Here is a 21,160-nt window from a genome sequence, read left to right as displayed (position 1 = left end):
CCTGACTCGGTGAATTGAGAGTTGCTGAAAGTTGCTGTTTCTGTGAAAGGTGACTGGTGGCTTTGGCAAATATAAACCAAAATCTGAAGTGCCATATTGATTAGTGCAAGTGGGCGTGGCCTATCACATATTTTCTTCATAACTCAATATACCTCTGTGCAACCCTGATTAAACCCTCATCCTGTCAACATTTTTGTTGGCCAACCCTGCGTAGTTTTGCTGGAGGCCCCCGCACCGCACTGGCACTTACGCTGCACTCATGGACCGACCTTGTTCAAATGAATTACATTTTTTTACACTACGTTTTTTTACACATGACTCAAGTCAGTCTGAACGCAGCCTGACACTGACTGACAACAGTGGAGGGGAGGTCTCTTTATGCCTGCATAAGTGACCACTGTACTCCATTTGAATTAGTTATCGGATGGCCGAGCAGCTTTGGAAACTCCCTCCCCCAACTCCTTTACAGTATCTAATTGGAAGGGGGTGGCTGTGTCCAACCCTTTTTTAACTTTTCAAAATTGATGATTCAACATTCACACCCACTTCATGCCATCCTGCTGTGTGGAGGTGAGGCTCAGTTAGTTGGGTTCTGGTTCTGTACGTTTTCAGCACAGCAGTTAAAAGAAATGCTGAGGATAAAATGTGATGTGATTTATTTGGAAAAATTACAACATTAATTTGTCACTGTTTCTTTGACTTTCTTTGATACTAGAGTGTTTGTGACACATGTGCTCGTCATTGTACAGCCACTTCTACAGCACTATTTGATTGGCCAGTGCAGTGCATTACTGGGCAACATCACACTGCATTGCAGCTTGAAAAATAAACACCCGCTCGATTTTATCGTAAATGGTTTAGCATGTTAAGATGGAATGACATCACAGGATGTGGGTAAGACACAGTTTCAGTCTGTTCCACCACTCTTTCTTCCATGTTGCTGTACTTAACTAGAAATCCACAATGCTCCTAAACAAGGGATTTAAATGAAACAGGAGGCTCCCCCAGCTCTGGCTTCTCATACAGATGATGTATGGTAGTGAGTTCATGTGACTAACTAAAGCTGAAGCTAACAGACAACATGATGATGTCGAGGCTTTCAGAGTAGAACCGGCACGTTGGACTTTATGTTGGTCACTTGCCAGGACATAGACTGTAATTAGGCTTTATCAAGCTAATAAAGCTAACAAAGTAGCCCAGCCATTTGGATGTACCCGACCGAAGCAAATGATGGGTTTGCATGTTTCCTCAGCCTGTGACCCTCGTTTTCCAGGTTGCAGCAGGTAATGCATGGATATTTCCTATTGTTTGTTGATTCTGGTGAAGCACCCACCCAAGATCCAGTATGCAAAAGTTGCTTTGTATCTTATGGTATGAAGTCAAAAATAGGTAACAAAATAAAACAAGAAAAAAAGCAAAGTTGAGGAGGAGTTCAAGACACAGTTGCCATCCCTGGTGCCTTCTTCTCGGTCTCCAGAGGTGTGCATGTGTGTTTTGGTTGCATGTGTGTGAATGGGCTCTTTTCCTGGATGGTACCATGAAGAGAGTACAAAGCTTTGTAAATCCAGTTAGTGGTAGCACCATCCATCCCACCCCCCACAGCTATCCATCAGTGCTGCCAGGCAACCTGCTGCTCTTAACCTGGGCTCTGATGTAACAGGGTTAGCCTGGGCCTCGTCTGTGTCTCCCCACACTGTCACTGTCAGGATGTCTCTGTTTTTGGCAGGAGGATCATTCACATGCAGACGTGCAGTGACATTCACTGCTGGCCAGCTCACTTCACAAGCGTTCACTCTCAAGTCCTGATTGCACGTGTTCGGGATTGGGTGCCAGTTCGCGAAGCTTTAACATGAGGAGTTATTACCGAGTAAGCTTATTGTCCTTTGAGTTCACGGGCCAAGACTTTACATTTCTGCATGAACCAAAGTGGATCTGGCTTGATCGGCTTTAGTTGGAACTGGCTGAGTTTCTGACCTCAGTTTGTGGAAAACATCATTGTTGGTCAATTCTCAACAGATCTGGGTTGTAGTCACCTTTGGGGTCAAGAAAACAAGCTCAATTTAGGAGCCACTACCACTAAGTAAGGCTTAGGCTTGTGTAAAACACATGATCTACACTGGAGAAACATCAGACTCCCTCTGAGGATTTTTGAGCATGATGGGAATGTAAGCATGGGCTACCCCTCAATAAATTTTAATGCACCTGATCAATGTATAGTATGATGTGGTCCGCTGTCAGTGATCCTGATTGCCTGATGCAATGGCTCTACATTTATTTCCTCCTAAGGAAGTTCTTGCCTGCAACAAACTAATGGACACATGGAAATTAAATGACTGAACTTACTCACTTTGAAGTCAGCAATGTGACATGAAACACAATGTGGTTCAGCAAAATAAAAAAAAACCCTCCCTTAATTCCTTAATTTATACCAGAATGCCAAAAGAAACAACTTGCCACCTGTTTTGGACCAAAATACAGCATAGAGACTAAACATCTGAAGGAGCCCAATCAACAACTCCAGATTCAGATGCAAACAAAAAGCCAATGTCTCTGTCAGCAGCCAGTGGAGGAATCTGAAGAGATCCCAGATAGTTTCCCAGGCCTGCTCCATATGTCAGCGTTGACACCTGGACCATGAGCCATAACCATCAGTGTGCAGCTGTTGCCCCATTTACCTGGGGGTCGGACGGCCATGCTGTTGGTAGGATCAAACAGGGACAGGGTTGTAATTAGTACCCCACTCCCGTCATCCCCCTGGGCAGGCCACAGGGCTCGGGGGAGGGACTGATCACTGTTTGCATGTTTCAGCTCCATAGCTGAATTCCCCAAACACTCCTGGAACTCAAGAGCCTGTTCCACCTTGCTGCTCTGCAGTTTCACCGGGTGTTCTCTCCTCTTCATTACCCACCACTACCTCTGCTCCATACACGGGCCGGACTCAGGAAAAGCATGGTGTGATGGCAACACCGTCATGTGGAGAAAGACACGTCACTCAACCTCATCTTCAGTTCAGTTGTGAATTGGCTTCATGTCTAAACACGATTCTTGATGGAACATCAATAGGAGCAGTGAGATAGACATTTAGATATCAAACGTGACAGAGTGGAATTCATATTGTGGGAACCTTCATCAACAACTGTAGAAACATTTGATTAAAAAGTTAATATACAGATTTCATCTGCAAGATTATCTGCTCTAATTAATCTGTAGTTCATGGGAGGCCATGCTTGGTGCTGAGCACAGATTTCTGTGGTGGTTTTGTAAAGTAATGGGACAACATTTTCCTTGGACTTTCTGTTGATGTTGTCTGTTGTCTGTTCAGGGTGTCTACCATATTCACATACTAGCAAACCAGTTTTTCTCTGTTTACTCCAAATACAGTGGAAATGTGAAACTCACTGCTCTCGCTGTGGGAGAGGATTTTAGGGCCTGACTGTGTTGTTGGTGTGTTGTACATTGACACTGAAAAATGACAAATGCCTAAAATCCACAATGTGTAAAACATCCAGCCTTCAAGTGACATTTTGCTTGATTGGCATTCCATGTTGGTGCACACTGTTAGCCCACAATGCAATATGCAATGGAAGAGTGTGTGTGTGTGTGCGTGTGGATGGGGAGGTATAGTCTGTCCAGTTTTCTAATTTGAAATTCGCAGTTCTGTGTCAGATGTCTTTTGACACACACCTTTTATCAGTTCCTGGTAGTAGGAGGGAGTAGAATGAGTGGAAGAACACCAACTGGATTTGTGTTTTGTCAGTAGCTCTACATTGATTACCTTGGATAAAATGAGTCTGTCTTCATCAGAAAAACGGTAGCATTGATTGTTTGTCCAAATTTACTTGCATGACCTACATGCATTTCCCTGACAAGTGACCCCAACAGCTGTGTGAATAATGACTGTTGTCTCAGCACAGGATGTTGCGTGATGTTATAACAGCACAAAACCTCTGGCTGACGTTTCACTGTAGATCACAATTTACATCCCATCTACGACCAGCAGTTAATGTTGGTTTCTTATTTATAGTCTTATAAGATTATAAGAAGTTTTGGATGTCAAAAATGTCTGTTCACAACAGCCTATTTTGTCCCTCGTTTGGGACTTAATTAAAAAAAAATAAGCACACTTGTTTTTTTTGTTAGCTTTATGAACTGGTGAAGTCCAGTCATTATTTGAATAATAAGATCTTGTACTGCCTGGACAATTCAGCCTTTTCACTTTTTGTTGTTGGAGGTGATGGGTAATTTCCCCAAATCAGAATATGTTATGTTTCGATCTCTTTCCTCATCTTTGTCTTCCTTCGTCCTCCAGAGGATTTTAGCTTCTGACAGGATTAAAGTTGAGAAATTGTGCCAGGTGCTGTTTTATGCACTTCCTCTCTTAATTTACACACACTGTGATAAGAGCTCCAAACATGGCAGTGTGAGAAATTGGACTTCAAAGGGAGATTTGCTTTTGGAACGGAGGGATTGTTTAGGGCAGGGACTGAGGTGCAGATTATAGGCTTGCACAAACATATTCACTTTCAGTTGTTCGTGTGTCTGTCTGTGTGTGTGTGTGACTAGAAACACTTGTCTCTGAGCTTTCCTACACCCACGTCCCAGTTCCTGTTCTTCTTTCAGCTTCCTTGGGCGGCACTCACTAAATGCTAGCTCCATGGACCAGCAGGACTCCACAAGTATGCCGCTGCCCACCACACAGCTATAATTACCTTCAACAATAAAAAAAAAAAAAGACCAATATTGGGTACTTTTTCCCTTCGCTTTCATGGAAGGTTTTAATTTAGGCTTTTGCCTTGATGTCAGAAAGCAGTTCATGCCGTAGATCCACCCATGGTCTGCTCCTCTGCAGGCAGGCAGACAGTAATGAAGCAGCTGCCAGCTGTTACCTTCTTCTTAGCATGATGAGTGACTGCTGTGAGCCTTTGGTGACAGGAAGGCCTCATCCATATCACACCTGATAAAACTTTAGAGAAACTTTTCAGTCTGCTGTTCCAGGTTATAGTGGTGTAGTCACCTTTTTGGGCTACTGCTAGGATGAGGACTGAACTGGTGGCACTTAGCTATTGCTATGCAATGTATTGTATTGCATGTAATCAGAACATTTCTGGTCATTTCAAATGTTAAATAAGATTCAGTTAATCTGTGAATCTGTGCGCATATGTATATAGTGTGTATATGAAATCAAAGCTTCATGAACAGAAGTAGCGCTGTACTTGGGACAACTGGAGGTGTGTCCAAAGCTCTGAATGGGATGATCCCAGCCTCTCCTGGTAATGGACTGGTATGTTTAGAGGGAGGATGGATTGAGGGAGAGGAGGAGGCAGCATGTCTCTATTGTAGTGCCAGAGTGCAGTCCAGGACATGCACATCTCGGTGGCTTCGTGCCTCTGTCACACTACACTGGTTGAATCTGCGTTTCGCAGCCCTAAGTCCTCATTACAGTGCCTCTGAACTAAGAGCCAGATATCCATCCTGTCACTGTCATCACTCCAGTCTGTTCTTTTTTTGGTTGTCATTGAAGTCTACATAAGTGTTACCTGGGAAGAGTTTCAGTGTGGGTCAGAGTCTTACAAACCCTGCTTTCAGGGACTCACCTCTCTGTGTTGCTTTTGAGTGGATCTTTTTTCTGTATCTTTTTCTTAGATACAGAAAGCAAGTGTGTTTGCCCATTGAGTTTGTGTTTGATTCTCACTGTTTCTGTTGAACAGAGTAAGAGCAGCCTCTAGAATAACAGGATCAAAGTCACTGCAGGATTAGGCCCCCTCTTCAGACCTCTTGTGTATTTTGCAGCATTTTGGCTTTGCACATAAAATATTTTGTCAATTTCCATACCATGCCTTCTGTTGCGGCCCAGTAACAAAATAATTGAGCTGAACTTTTCTAATATATCTAAGTTCACCTTCATCTGTATACCACAGTCACTCAGCAGCAGTAATGCTCTTAACTCCTTATTCTGTCATTTGACTGATTACACGGCAGCGTGGGCACTGGGCAGTATTCCAGTAAAGATGAGACAAAAACATCTGAATGCTGAATGATACTGTTGAGTACACAGTTTACAACAAGGGTTGATTTGCAACATTTTAGCTGTTTTTGCTTTTTTCAGACATGTCTGCTCGTCTGACTGCTCATGTTCCTCGACCTATTGACTTCATTGTAGCGCTGTCACTGTATTCCCAGATCTCAGTGATTGCACTGAGGACAATGTTACCGTAAGTGAGCAAAACTATCACAATAAGACCCAAGTTGTAATAAACTGGAAGTATCCTTTAATGTGTATGCTGTACAAAGAGGGATATGGCTGGTAATTGGTTGGTAAATGAATGTATACGGTAGTGTTTTAGTTGTGTGTGGTTGAGATGTGCACTGGGATGTGCATGGCCCAGAGAGCCCATGTGCCCACAATTATAAGCAGCTGTGCCCCTGGTGGCAGTAGTTATTAGTGATACAGTAACAGTATCAGCAGTAGTAGCAGCTGTTTCAGTCTTGAATTTTCTGTTTTGGTGATCCATAGTTTCGACTTGATGAGGGCCTCTGTGTCACCTGTTATTGCTTTTGAATATTCAGTGAGCTCTGGCCCCTCATCTGGTGGAATGATACGACAGACTGACTGAACACTGACTGTACCTGTTAAAGTGCAGCCTTATCTAGACGGAAGTGAAGCGAGTGTCTAGTTCTGCTTTTGCTGTGTGTAAAGTCATTGTGGTTGTGTTGTCCTGTAAGTTGCGAACTGGGGCCTCTGCAGATCCTCAGTCTGACTGAGATCTGGAGAACTTGGTTTCAATTTGAGACACCATTGAGATACTTCTGTTAGGTGCTTGGCTGTACGCCTTCCTTAGGGCAGGGTTGTACTAGAAAAGGATGTGTTTATATCCGATCTGAACAACCACACTCGAACACAGAGAGAAAAACTGACTATCATAGTGGGGGGTGACGCTGCATCATTTGAATATGGGGATAACAGCACACATTCTGGGACTGTCTCTCCTGGAAGGCATTCATTGTTTGTTCACTTGTTTGGTTTACATGAAAAGTGACAGAAATTGTTGTGTAAGAATGAAGTGAGAGATTTCCCTCTCTTCCATTTTTGTTGAAGCTTTGCCTGAGAATATTTTGCCAAAGTTAGAAATTCAACACTGAGCTTTTAGAGGCCTTCCTTTCAGCACTCCACTGCTGAGATCAGGTCTGAATTTATTAAAAAAATAAGTGAGACGCTGTAGTTAATGACATTGAAACAAAGGCTCTTTTTATGCAGCATTCTGGACTGTACCATGAAAACATTCACGTGGTGTTCTATACTTACACAGATTAAGTTCTTGTAAAGAGAGCTGTTGCTCCATTGTTAACTGGGACTTCAGAGATAAGCTTTTTGCTTTTTCTAAAACACTTATTTGATCCTCTCTCAGTGTCTTTGGTTATAATATCAGCTTTCCCTGAGGCCTCCACTGATACCCTGTCTGTCCACCGACAAGGCTCCATTTCGGCACAGGTGAATCAAAAGAGAGACTGCAGTGGGAGATAAGCTCTTCAGGTTAGGTCATGTTCAGCAGAGGCTGACATTTGATCAGGAATCCGGTGGGTCCCATGTGTCCCCCAGGTGGGAGGATGTGTGAGCTGCACCGTGTCGGGACAGGATGGAAAAATCATAGGTCAGGATGAATATATGTCTCTTATTTTAGAGCGATGGATTCTGTATAGGCTTCAGGTGTAATGTCTGACTGTTGTCTCATTATAGATTACAAACAATGCGATTAAAGGCCTGACATGTTGCTGTTTAGTTTTTCAGGATGTTTTAATATATCTTTTTGTAATTTTGCACTGACCTGATGTCAATTCAGAGAGAAACAATTTATTGTTACAATTGTATTTGTGGTTTATTTCCTAAGAACTGTGAGAAATCTGAGAAAGCTTTTTTTTTTTTTTTTTTACATGTGGCCTTGGTACTCTTCTGTAATTGAGTCATAACAGTGCATATCTCCCATCTCTCCCTGGGAGCCTGAGCCAAGGAAGAAAGAAGACATCTGGATAGAGGGACCGGCTGGGAAGAACAAATGGCCTTTTCTGCTCCCTGTCACCCAGTCCTGTCCAATCCTCAGTGGACACACAAACCAAAGGGCCTGTTCACATTCCTCCTTTATTAGTGCTATCAGCATGCTGCTGTAATAAGAGCTCATATCCAGTGGAAGTTGCACCAAGTGATAATGGCACTTATCAAAGTGATCATCATCTTATTGTGATGTGCAACGTGTAGAGCCTGACCAGAAGATTCTTCACGCCCTGGTTTATGCTTACTTTCAGACTTTCTCACCCTGTCTGTGGCACTCAGCCACAAGCTCAATTGGCTCATACTGAAGGTGCAAATATTTAAAAATGCTTCACAAATATACTTTCCTTTTTTAAAAAAAGGTTCAGTTATTTCCTAAAACAGTTGGTCCCTGTAATTTTTAGCAGATGTTACTCAAGCAGAAGGAAATAGAGCATATGTTGGGGTAATGAAGGAGCATGTCGCCCAGTGCAACAGTGTGGCTCACTGACTCACTGTTTTTAGTAGTTTTGTCTTTTGGACATGAATGGAGCTCTATGGCACAGAAGAATAAGGTATATCCATCCGTGGATACATACAGTACTTGTTAGTAGGATATGTTCATTGTTGGTTTGGGTCTGCACATGGGATTTGTTGACAACAAGAAAAAAAAGAATATTAACAGTCTTAGACCTAAACATTTCGAAAAAGACCCTGAGTATCTTGTAACTCTTCTGTAAGTCTTCATACATGGCTGACATCTGAACTTAGTGCAGTCACATTAATTGAGACAGCAGACAGTTGGTTATAATCTAAATGTCTTCATGTACTGTATATAATGTGCAAATTATTTATGCAAATTAAGTGTCTCATACCACAATCTTAAGACTGAGGTCTGTATTATCAAGAAAAAAACATGCTGGAGTTAAAGTAATGATCCTTCACTGTAAGCCTCAAATGTACTTTTGGCAGTTTGATAAATATGGGCTCAGAGGTTTATTACTACTATTGCTGTCATGGAAACGGTGGAGTGTAGTTCATAGTGTTCCTCGCTCAGTTTCCTTGTCTAGATTCCTCCAGTTTGTCTGTGAACAGGGAATATCTGCCAATGTGTTGAATCATCAAGACTAGCAATGACCTTGCTGGAACATGACTGTGCACTAGAGGAAATCAATAGTAAATTCCACTGCCAATGATGTTATATACTGACAAGGTTAAATGTCTTACAACTTTACACTATGAGTTTATTAGGCTGATGGTCCGACAGGGGGGCAGCAGTCACCATCAGCAGCAGAAAAGGCAACAGAGAATGGATGAGTAGGTGGATGAAGTTCAGACAGTGTAGTGCAAGAGGATGGTGTAACATCAGATAAAGTGACTGTGATGTACTTCTAGTTGTGCTCCAGTGACAGGAACATGTCAGTGCTTGCGTCGCCCCTGTGGGCATTTCTCCACAACGCAACTTACCCAGCTTACTCACACTGTGCTATGCTCTGGAAAAGTGGTTTGGAAAAGATAAACATCTGTCAGCACTGAGAAAACGGGACAATAATGTTGGAAGTGGAATCTCTGTTTTAGCAGTTTGTAGCCCAGTAACTCTGGTGATGTTGTTCTAAGTGTAGAAGAAAGGAAAGGATAGCATTTTACAGTTTGTATTCATGTGCTGAATGAATGGAAATTTTATCTGTGTTACTTAAATTGTCCTCATTGGTGTTTGGAGCAATGATATGTGAGCTGCTTATGACATTAACAAAGAAAAGTAAGATTTTGTCGAGCTACTTAACGAGTATGAGCCTCCGTTTGGCAGCAGCGAGTCTGTAGTTCTGCTCTCATATCCTGCGTGCTGTCTGTCTAATATCCTGAGCTGGCCCTGTTCAGCCTGCACCTTGCCTTTGTTTGGTTCCTCATCAAATTAATTCAGGCCACAAACTCCACTATCTCTTCAGTTCCTCTGACTCTGCTGAGTCAGAATCAGTCATTCCTTCCCAATCTCTCGTCTTGCCACAGGCTTTATACGCTTTAATTGGCATCACATTTTCACTCTTGTTCAAACTAATCGGACCCGTCTTGTCTGTTTATGTTTTGAACAGGATCGGCCATCCTGTCATTCAAATTACGACAGTAAAACATTTCTACTGAATTCCCAGAGACTAATGCAAGTCTAGACCGGCAGTGTCTGTTGTCACAGGCGGTTACTGGAAGTGTTTCAGATAGAAATGTATAAATACATTTTACAGTTGAAACACAGACATGAGAAAACAACTGGAAAAGCTACAGAGTAAATAAAGTCTGTAATTGGTTTGTTATGGAGCCACACAGTTTTAGGCCAACAGTTTTTAGATGAGGCTTTGTAGAGAAAAAGCAGGAAAATACAAGCCATGACTTTTCCTTCTTGGTTATTTAGATCATATTACACTGATGTGAAGATGTCAAATACTCCTTCAGCATAAACATGTACAGTATGTCAGCACCTTTGTCATTTGTCAAATTTGAAATCAGTAGCGTTCTTACACTTATGATCCTCTTTAACTGTTTTGTTTGTAGTTCTTGTATGAGGTTAAGTGAAGTAGAAAACAACCTTAGAGTCACAGGGGATCAGAATGAGCCTGATTGGTTGACGCTTTGGTTGTCAGTACTCTTAACTTCTCCATGGTGCCCAGGGCAGTAGCAGTGGGTTTAAACTTCATGTCTTACAGCTCAGAAAACTAATGCCATTGGCACTCAATATGGACTCGTGGTGGACAGCATGATGTCACCCCGACATCACTTCTCTTGTGAGCACCTGGACAGTCAAGCCTTTCGTGATTCCAGGAACAGCGAAGACTATAGAAAACAGTGAACTCGCATGAGCGTGCCAGGGGGCATTAGCATAAAGTTGAAACTCTCTCAGCTTCCACACGATGCTTCCACTTCCGAGTGTGTGGCACGAGAATTTGTTCCAACATTCAATCTGTAGTGACTGCCATCTCATCACTCCTCCACTCTTTGAATCCACATGTATGAACAGGGGCTAAAGCAGTGCTCCTAACCTTGGAATAAAGTTCTCTGGACTGCGTCTCACTCACCAGCAGTCCACAGGTTAGATGGCTAATATGAAGAAGTCATCTGGTGTCATGATGCTGTTGATGGTAAAACCTCCTCCCATCACACACACCAATACCAGACTTATTGTGGAGCTGTCTTAGGTGTGAGAAGCTTTTCCCTAAGTTGAGAAATTAGTTTGGACAGACCACCCTCGTTTACAAAAGAGCCAATTACCGCAGCATAATGCCGTCTCCAATTAGATTTGCATGGCCCGCTCAGAGGCAGGCACTGCCTATTGTCCTGCAGATTAAAGCCAGCCAGAGTGGCAGCCACGCTGCTCTGACTAAGCCTCAGGCTTCACTTCCACTGCCTCCACATACTCCACTTGCTGCACCAAGCCTTCCAGCATCACACACACAAGCCTACATCTGTACATCCTAACATCCATACAGTCTGTACTGATGGGTGAGTGCTAGCATGCACTTGCTCTGCTGGACCCACAGGTGATAGAAAAGAAAAAGAATAGTCAAAATTGAAGCAGCAGAGGGTCACGTTTTCATATTGGCTCTGCCTGGTAAATGCCCATGTCTTTCAAAATCCAAATGCAAGCTTTCGCTAATAGATTTGTTGTCTCCAAGCCCAAACTGACATAACCTTGATGACATCACTATGACATCATCCAGGCTTATTTTCTCAGACTTGAACTCCTCCAGAGTCACAAAAGACATGATACAACTGTTTTTGCTGACAGAGTGGTACAAACAGTGATTAGTGATGCCATTTATTGATGTGTAAAATTGGTCAAGTGCCCCTGTAAAGTTAAATTGCTAGTTTGTCAGAGCTAATATGGCACTTAGACACATTGTTTATTCAGAGTGACCTGCAGTTTTATCACATTTTGCACACAGACCAGCTGCTTCTTCTGTCTGTATGGCACATTTGGTACTATGGATCGAAAGTGATTGCGCTAAAACCTTCAACATTAAAAGATTCTAGGTCAGTTCAGTAACTATGGCAATGTGTTTTATCCCCAACTGCAACAAGGAAGCACTGAATTTTCCATAGCTCTGATTCATTCTCCATAGTAACAGTGGCTGAGGATCATGGGTGTCGTAATATTTAGAGCCATGATCCGTCATACCAAAATGACAATTAAAAAAAACATGATTTCTCTTAAAAGACAATGAAATCATCAAACCTTATAGTCATGACGTAAACCTGATATATGTTTAAATGATCATATATTACGTTTGAAATGGGAATTTAAAGTGGGGGGAATTGCTCAATCACAGATTACCTTTGAGATGTGTTGTGAATAGTAAACGGAGTTGGTTCTGACTTCTCTCAGGGTTCGTCCAGCGGGGTGTCCTAGGTGAGTCTTGAGGGTTGCCAGGCTGGAGAGGGATTCTCTGCAGAGAATCAAAGTCAGGGCACGTGCAATCTTGTGGTGTGTTGCAGTGTGTTTATTTAGTGTCTGAACCCCTGCAGGATAGTGGTATCATTTCAATAGTGTAATCACAGCACAGACCTTTCACATGGACTCATTGGTTTGGCATCTCCCTTCACTTAAGATAACTCTGTCCTCTGTCATTGACCGTGTTGTTGGTTTGATAATAATCCTGTTAGTCTTGCTTTGCTTTGATTATTGTGTTTGTCTTACCAAACTGAAAAAATACATAGGGCTGAATGAATTAATTCAGACTAGCACGTAATTCTTTCATATAAATTCAAGTGCAACTTGTATAGCGTCTCCTCCTCCATTTTTATTTATTAGTTTAATGATAGGTCGATATGGCATGGAATAGGTCAAGCTGATAATGAATTTGAAGAACACCCTCTGCTGGACCATGACACACACTACTTCAAATGTTCTGCTGCGCATATAGACTGTAAGTTTTAAATCCAAACAGGTCCTTACATTTTAAATGTTTATTTTTTTTTCCTACATTCGAACAAATGTTCAAATTTTTAATAGAAAGTAGCCGCCTTAGTGTCTGAGGATTCATTGTAAAGCACAAGCCTTTCCTGGCTTTCCATAGTTTGTTCTAATATAATGTGTTCACAGTGCTTATTTATGTTCAGTGTTGTGGTTGAGATCTTAGAGCAGACATTCTGCTCATCATCAGCACTTAGAGCTATCTGACAGCTGTGTTTAAAATGAAACCCACAAGGCTTCAGCTCTAAGCTACCTGTGACTTGGCTTTCTTGTGCCTTCGTTAGAGAACCATTGTGGTCGAGGCAGGGATGTTGTGAGGTTAATGACTGTGAAGAAATTGCACTAATGAGTCATAAGTTGCAACACTGACCACAAAAGTGAAGGTCATATAATTAGGAAGGGTGCTAATGATGGTGAAGCTGCAGGAGAGAGACACAAACATCCTGACCAATTGGCTGTCAGCTGATGACCGCTGGTGTTACCCTGCTGGATACAGTCTGATCCGGCACAGAGGTCTCCTCCAGCATTACTATCAACTGAACTAGTCTGGAAAAATACAGCTGGGAAGGGAGGAAAACTACTCAGTCATACAACTTCAACCTTTGTCCCACAAATAAAACAAACAGAGACAAAGGCATACTGTATGGCAGTAATTGGAGGCCTATTTTTTACCAGAAATGTAACAGTGACTCCTACATCAAAGCCCCTTTATGTTCATCTGAAGGCATTTTTAAGTTCTCAAGGAGTCCTTTAATATTGGTTATCTCAGATATCAAGAACAATTTGATTCTTACATAAATTTACCAAACCTAGACCACGCAAGGGTCACCACACTACTCAGCAACATTAATACATATGAAAAACTGATGCAAGATCCCACCAGTCGATACAAGAAAAAGGCCGTACAATGTTTGCAACAGCTACAGAAGGAGAAGACCATCACTCATGAACAATATCATCACCTGTATCCTGGGGAAGCCATCCCATGCATATATGGGTTCTCCAAGATTCACTAGAAAAGAAGGGCTACTGCTACAGGACAACACCTTTAACAACAGAGCCAGCACAGACAACAGCTGGACATCTGTCTGAACACTACCTACCTCCAGCACACACAGGGCTTTGTGGTCACCCTCTACATGACAGAAGTAGAAGGCAGAGCCCTGAATTCTTTCAGAGGAACAGCACTGAGCCACTGGTTTAGATATGTGGATGACAACGTGCGTCAAGGTCAAAAATCCATGAAGTGCAAGCCTTTCACACTACACATCAACTCAGTGAACAGTACCATCAGGTTCACATGAGAGAGTGTCAAGAACAACAGCGTGGCCTTTTTGGACTGTGCCACACACACTGAAGAGGACAGGAGCCTCTGTAGTACACAGGAAACCCACACACACAAACCAACACTTACTCTTTGACTCTCACCACCCGCTGGACCATATGTTAGGAGTTATCAGATCCCTTCAACACCAAGTCTACCAACAAGTGCCCGGCCCCAATAGAAGGAGTACAAACATTTGAGGGATACACTTGAAGCTTGGGGATACTCTAACTCGACCTTTGTGAAAACTGCCACAAGGTCTAGGAAGAAAACAGCATTACAAGTGGTGAAGAAAAGTGCAAACACAACAACACTATCATTCCATATGCATGTGGAGTATCTGAGAAACTCAGGGGATTTTCAACAAACACAGTTTTTCAAACCCAGCAACACACTAAAGAAGTTGTCCACTTGAAAGACTGCACACCTAAACACAAGAAATCAATCTAGTGTATACAGTCCAATGCAGTGAGGAATGTACATACTTGAATATCAGGGAAACTAAACAACCATTAAACAAACACATTGGCACAGCACAGGAGGAACAACTCCACAGGTCAAGACTCAGCAGTTTACCTCCACCTGTAAGATAAGGGACACTTATTTAAGGACAACAACATGCATATTTTGGATAGGGAGGATAGATGGTTTGAAAGAGGAGTCAAGGAGGCTATTTACATAAATATGAGAAACCATCCCTCAACAGAGGAGGAGGTCTACGACACCACTTATCCCACATCTAAAATGCTGTCCTTTCATCCCTTCCCTGGAGATTTAAAAACTATTCAAAGGTGGCCTCATGTGACAACTCTAATGACTGTCATTTACACTCAGCCTCAGGTGACTCCAGCAACTCTAACGACTGCCATTACGCAGCCAGGAGCACAAACGACAAAAGTGCTTTCAGTGACCGTGATAACGACCCTGCAGGGGTTATAAACCTGGGACTCCCTTCCAGTCAGTTAGAACTGAAGAAGCCCCTTTGCTGAGAGGCAGCTGCTCTTGATTCAGCCCTTCTTGGAAAACCATAACCTGGATGACTGAGAATCTTAAGACACAAACCTACCTAAATGTGTAAATATGCAATATCTTATTTCACAAGCTACTTGATCCAAATATTGAAGGCCTGGTTGAAAACTTTAAAGCTGATAAGCACAAATTCTTGATGAGTAGAAGAATGCAGCTCCTGAAATTGACAGAAAGTCAGTTGTTGGGACTATGAAAAATAACTGTGGTTGTGCAGTGGTTTTAAGAGTGATGCATCTTATACCTCAAACAATGTTTGGCAGAGCACATGCACCAGTTGCAAAGAGCACACAAACACAGCAAGTTTTGTTTAGCCTTTTATCAGGTTACTCACAAAATTAATGATAATTAGTGACAGCTGCTACTAAGAACAGGTCATTTTACCTGGTGAAAATAGCGTTCAGCATCACCTAAAAATGAGAAGCTGCTTTGCACACTGAAAGAGAGAAGATAAAACAAATTTGTTGCCATTTTTGTTTTTTTGTTTTTTTTCCCAATAAAAAAATGTGTTAACGTTGGATCCGCGAATTTTGACAACCCAGGTGTCTCAACAGAGTCAGTCACCTTGAGCATACCTGAACATCGTCAAAAAAAGGAAGTGTTCCGCTGGAATTAATGTATGAATTTCTGTTAGTTGTGGCACATGCAGTGGCCTGATTTCCGATGTAAAGGCTGACCCTTCACCTCTGAGGGCACAGCTTGTCTCAAGACTTCCATTAATGACAAGGTTACAGTGTGTTTTGATTGGCAGTCTGCCCTCTCGTACGTGCAGAGGAATGCAGGCTAAAGGCATGGAAAAGCAAAGAGTTACTCATGCAGTTCCTGTGATCGTATTCAGCTTCAGGTATCACTTTCCATAGCGCTCAGGCCTGTCCTGTCTTTTTCCCTGCATGGCCTTCCCTAGGGATCAGCCTTGTGGCTGCATTCCAGAGCCGTTCTCTCAAATTAGACTTTCTGGGGGTTGCAGCCGTTCTGATGCTCCCTTGATTGGGAGGCAACAACACAAACCCTGCCTTCTTGACCATGGTTGGGATTCTGCCAGCCAAAGCAGCTGTCCCAATGTTTACACTTAAAGCCTCCTGCGATTTGAAGAACAGTAGGTTTGTAAAGCTCCGGCAGGTCTGCAGTAAACACTAACTCACTTACTTGTTGTCAGAATCGGACTGTGCATTGGGTGCTGTACAACACACTTCTTGAGGCCCTTAATTCTGAGTTTGCATCAGCAGAATACAGGACAACAAGTATTTTTTATTGGTTTACATCTAGTGTGTTTACATGCACTTAAACCTGCATTATGCAGTGGTGTTGGTAAGATATGCACCAATGTGGAATGTCAGGGCCTTCACCCTCCCTAGAGTATAGAAAACATCTATTTTTGTAAACTTGTAACCTTAGTTTATTTTTTTAATTTGTAGATAAATCAGACTGTATCTCCTCATTTACAAGCAATCATAGTATAGAATAGAATAGAAAAACATTGCAGAAACTTTGCATACAGAATGTTGAGAAAGGCCACAAGCTTTTTTAAAAAAAGTGGCCAACATCTTGTCATCATTCATCCTCTTCTCTGTCCTCCTCCCTCTGCTGCTGATGAATAGAAACTCATTGCTGGACAGGTACTTTTTGCAGAGAGGAGTGGCTGGTTGGTCACAGCCTAAAAGTCTACAAGACTTAAACTAAAGAGACTAAAAAGACTTCGCATTTCTGCAAGTTTATGTTCCGCTTATTCAACAGGTGGCTGATAAGTTGCTCGCACTACCTTTCATACTACCAGATTTTGTTACACTAATTCATGCCAAGCATTGCTAAAATACAACCTCAAGTCTGTGTAATTATGGCCTCTACTTTGAAATGCTGTCCTGTGTGTGTGTGTTGGGGGGGTCAGTCCTGCCCTCGTGCAAACAGGCAGCGACAGCAGAGAAGAGGAGAGGAAAGGCAAATGCCCTTATGTAGAGCCAGGTTTTAAGAGGTGTCTCTAGTCCACAATCAAGGCTCCACATCATCAGACAAATTATTGGCTGAATTTCCATTACCAGAACAATAAGGGTTATTTAATTTCTTTAGACCTATGATATATTGGCCACCACATCGTTGCATCTCTATTTTTTATCTTTGAATAAAGACTTGACATACATTGCATTCACAAGCTAGAGTCCATGTAACTCCATTTTATGGATGGATTTTAAGGGCTGAAATGAAAAAAAAATCTCTAAGTATGGTCATAACTAATCAGGTTGGCCATGCAAGTCTGTAGGAAAACTTTATTGAACATTCATTCAGCAGACTGGTACTTACAGCAAGGTGCTCTTGTTCTTGCAACATCAGGGGTCTGAGTGCAGCTGTCACAATAAGACATGTGCTTTGGGCCAGACATGGCAAAAGTGATATTTTACATTTGAATTTGCATGTGTAATAATGAACATCCATTGTGTGCCACTAACACGGATCCATCTCCTGTCTCCACAGATGCAGCAGCTCTTCTATGAGAACTATGAACCAAATAAGAAGGGCTATATACGAGATCTCCACAACAGCAAGATCCATCGAGCGATCACCCTCCACCCCAACAAGAACCCTCCCTACCAATATCGCCTGCACAGCTATATGCTCAGCCGCAAGATCGCAGACCTGCGCCACCGGACCATTCAGCTCCACCGGGAGATCGTCCAGATGGGGCGCTATGGAGCGGCAGAACCCAGCCGAGAGGACCTCCAGCTTGGCATGCCACCCTCATTCATGCGCTTCCACCCACGGCAGAGAGAGGACGTCCTGGAGTGGGAGTTTCTGACAGGGAAGTACCTGTTCTCATCGTCTGACGGTCAGCCTCCCCGCCGTGGAATGGATTCCTCCCAGAGGCAAGCCCTGGATGACATCATCATGCAAGTGATGGAGATGATCAATGCCAATGCCAAGACACGGGGGCGGGTCATTGATTTCAAAGAAATTCAGTATGGCTACCGGAGGGTCAATCCTTTATACGGGGCAGAGTATGTGCTGGATCTGCTGCTGCTGTACAAGAAGCACAAAGGAAAGACCATGACAGTTCCTGTGAGGAGGCACGCCTACCTGCAGCAGACCTTCAGCCGGATCCAGGTCAGAGAGGAGGAGGAGATGGATGCCAGAGCTCTGGCCAGCCACATCAACAAGGAATCAGACTCCCTCTCGTTCTTGTCCAACTCCCTTAAGATGCTGGTGCCCTTCAAGCTGGCCACCTCTGGTCAGGACCAGAGGGAACCGAAAGAGAAGAAAGTCAACATCTTGGTACCGCTGTCAGGACGCTATGACATCTTTGTGCGCTTCATGGCCAACTTTGAACGAGTTTGTCTGATCCCCAACCAGAATGTCAAGCTGCTGATCCTGCTCTTCAGCACAGACAACAACACAGAGCGGGTCAAGCAGGTGGAGCTGATGAGGGAGTACCACATGAAGTATCCCCGGGCCGAGATGGAGATAAAGCCTGTCACCGGCTCCTTCTCCAGAGCTCTGGCTTTGGAAGTGGGTTCCTTACACTTCTCTAATGATTCACTGCTCTTCTACTGTGACGTGGATCTGCTCTTCACTAGCGACTTCCTCAAGCGCTGTCGGACCAACACTGCCCTGGGGGAGCAGTCCTACTTCCCCATCATCTTCAGCCAGTATGACCCTAAGGTGGTGTACGCTGGGAAGGTCCCTAGCAACAACCACTACGTCTTCACGTCCAAGACGGGCCTGTGGAGGAACTACGGCTTTGGGATCGTTTGTGTCTACAAGGGAGACTTGGTCCGAGCTGGAGGCTTTGATACCTCCATACAGGGGTGGGGATTGGAGGACGTGGACCTTTTTAATAAATTTGTCCAGTCAGGGATTAAGTTGTTCAGAAGCACAGACACAGGGATAGTGCACGTTCACCACCCTGTCATATGTGACCCCAACCTGGAGGCGAAGCAATATAAGATGTGCCTGGGCTCCAAAGCCTCGTCACATGGCTCCACACAACAGCTGGCCGAGCTCTGGCTGGAGAAGAATGACCACGGCTTCAGGAGACTGGCCAGCAATAACGGCTCAGTTAGGACAGCGTGAGAAAAGCCGGGCTGCAGACTGAGATAAACTGAACCCGAACTGGGTCTGCGCTCACTTCCTCCTCCTAGTGGTGTTTTCACTACCTAATTTATTTTTTACTGAAATTGAAGACTTCACATGGATATATTTTGAAAATATGTCTTTTTTTTAAAGAAAATATACAGAAACGCCATGATGAACAATTCATAGACACAGTCTGGGCTCTAGTATGGAGATACGTGTTTTGATTAATAATAGAAGTAATATTGACCAGTATTCTTGTGTGAGCGTGATTACAGCAGGGGCCCGAGGCTCCTCCAGCCTGTTACATGTTATCTGTAAGGACAGTGGGAGAAAGGGAGGCAGGGGTTATTAATGTGTACCTCAGTGAAGTACACCGTCATGGTCCTTAAATATTCCATTTGTCTTGTGTGCAGAAAACAGACTGGTGTCCATGTACTCTCAGACCAGCAGTGCTCGAAACATAACTCAACTCTTGATTGTGAATGTTTACAAAAGACTGATTCTGAACAACATTTCAACGAAAACTTAAATCACAGCTATCTCAATGATTACTATGGGCCATTTAATTTGATTTCATTGATTTACAGTGGTTTTCTTTTCCATTTGCTTTTATGGTTTTGGTAATATGACACAACACTGTTACTGTTACTTTTCTTTCTTTGTTTTTGTTATTTTCCTTTATTATTAATTTCTGTGAACCCAACTGCTGGATTTTATATCTGCAATTCATCCTTTGCTGTCTAATTTATTGAATTTGCAGTCTCCATTTTCGACTTTCTGACTGTTGAAATATGTATATTGGAAAGATCGTATAACCGTGTCAGTTGTGGGATAGTGTTTTTTATGTTCCTTTTCTAAAACTCATTATCACCAAAGAGTTTTGCACAGTCTGCTTTAGGTGTCATGTTGCCTGTGTGTGTGTGCGTGCGTGTGTGTGTGCGTGCCTGCGCGTTTGTGCGTGTGAGTTAATGTGTATGTGTGCGTGCATGCATGGTGGGTGGTGTCTTGCAGGCTCAAACATGAAACTGGCTGTATAATGAAGAGTAAACACAAAAGCTCTGTCTATCCCAGGCCTTTCTGATTGGTGAAGTGGGAACCAGTCTGGCCTTTATTCCAGTGGGTTGACATGGGAGCAGCGCTCTGGTCGGCCAGCTCAAGTCACACATCACTGTCTCTTTATAAATTACTTTCTTTTATGTTGAAATACAAAGTGTTGTGGCTGGTCCCAGTCTACCGAGGTGTGGCTTCAGTGCTGATTCCATTGAGCTGTGATGTGAAAACCCACATTGTCTGGTCCTGTGCTACAGGTTTGAACATTTCCTCGTGGCAGGCCAGAATCACTGTCCTGCTCCTGCCTGTGTTGCCTATAGGCAGGTACTGTACATTGTAGCACTCCATCGGATTAATGCTCCTCTTTCAGCATTACAACATGAATGGCTGATTTTTAAGACTGATGTAACAGGATGAGTCTTTTTTTTTTCTTTGACTTTTTTTGTAATTTTTGTTCTTTCAGCTCTGTCCAACTGGGCAAGGTTTTCTATTTAAAAAGAAATAAAATGGGGGGGAAAGTATCAAAATCTGCAGTTTTTGTGGTATTTTTCTCAGTCTGTTACATTCTCAGTTATCACCTGCCAGGATGATAGTCACTACAAAAATAACAGGTCAAATACAAGAGTCAGACTAGAGCCTTTATCATTTCAGTTTTTAATTGTGCATAAGGGGTGCATACTGCCAAACAAATTTTCATTTCACATATGATGATGAC

The 21,160-nt window shown here is 42.9% G+C and overlaps 1 protein-coding gene across 1 annotated transcript in view; it reads left to right on the top strand.

Annotated features, from left to right (window-relative positions):
• The window catches only part of chsy1 (chondroitin sulfate synthase 1), a 54,923-nt gene extending 33,967 nt beyond the window's left edge, over window positions 1-20,956 (top strand). Inside the window, exon 4 of the mRNA XM_041935009.1 lies at window positions 17,800-20,956. Coding sequence (XP_041790943.1) covers window positions 17,800-19,392 — 1,593 coding nt within the window. The 3' untranslated portion in view covers window positions 19,393-20,956. The remainder of the gene's footprint in view (window positions 1-17,799) is intronic.
• The last annotated feature ends 204 nt before the right edge of the window (window positions 20,957-21,160 follow it).

Source organism: Chelmon rostratus, chromosome 1 (genome assembly GCF_017976325.1).
Source record: "Chelmon rostratus isolate fCheRos1 chromosome 1, fCheRos1.pri, whole genome shotgun sequence".
In the NCBI taxonomy this organism is placed as follows: domain Eukaryota; kingdom Metazoa; phylum Chordata; class Actinopteri; order Chaetodontiformes; family Chaetodontidae; genus Chelmon; species Chelmon rostratus.
This window is presented reverse-complemented; position numbering and strand designations above follow the sequence as displayed.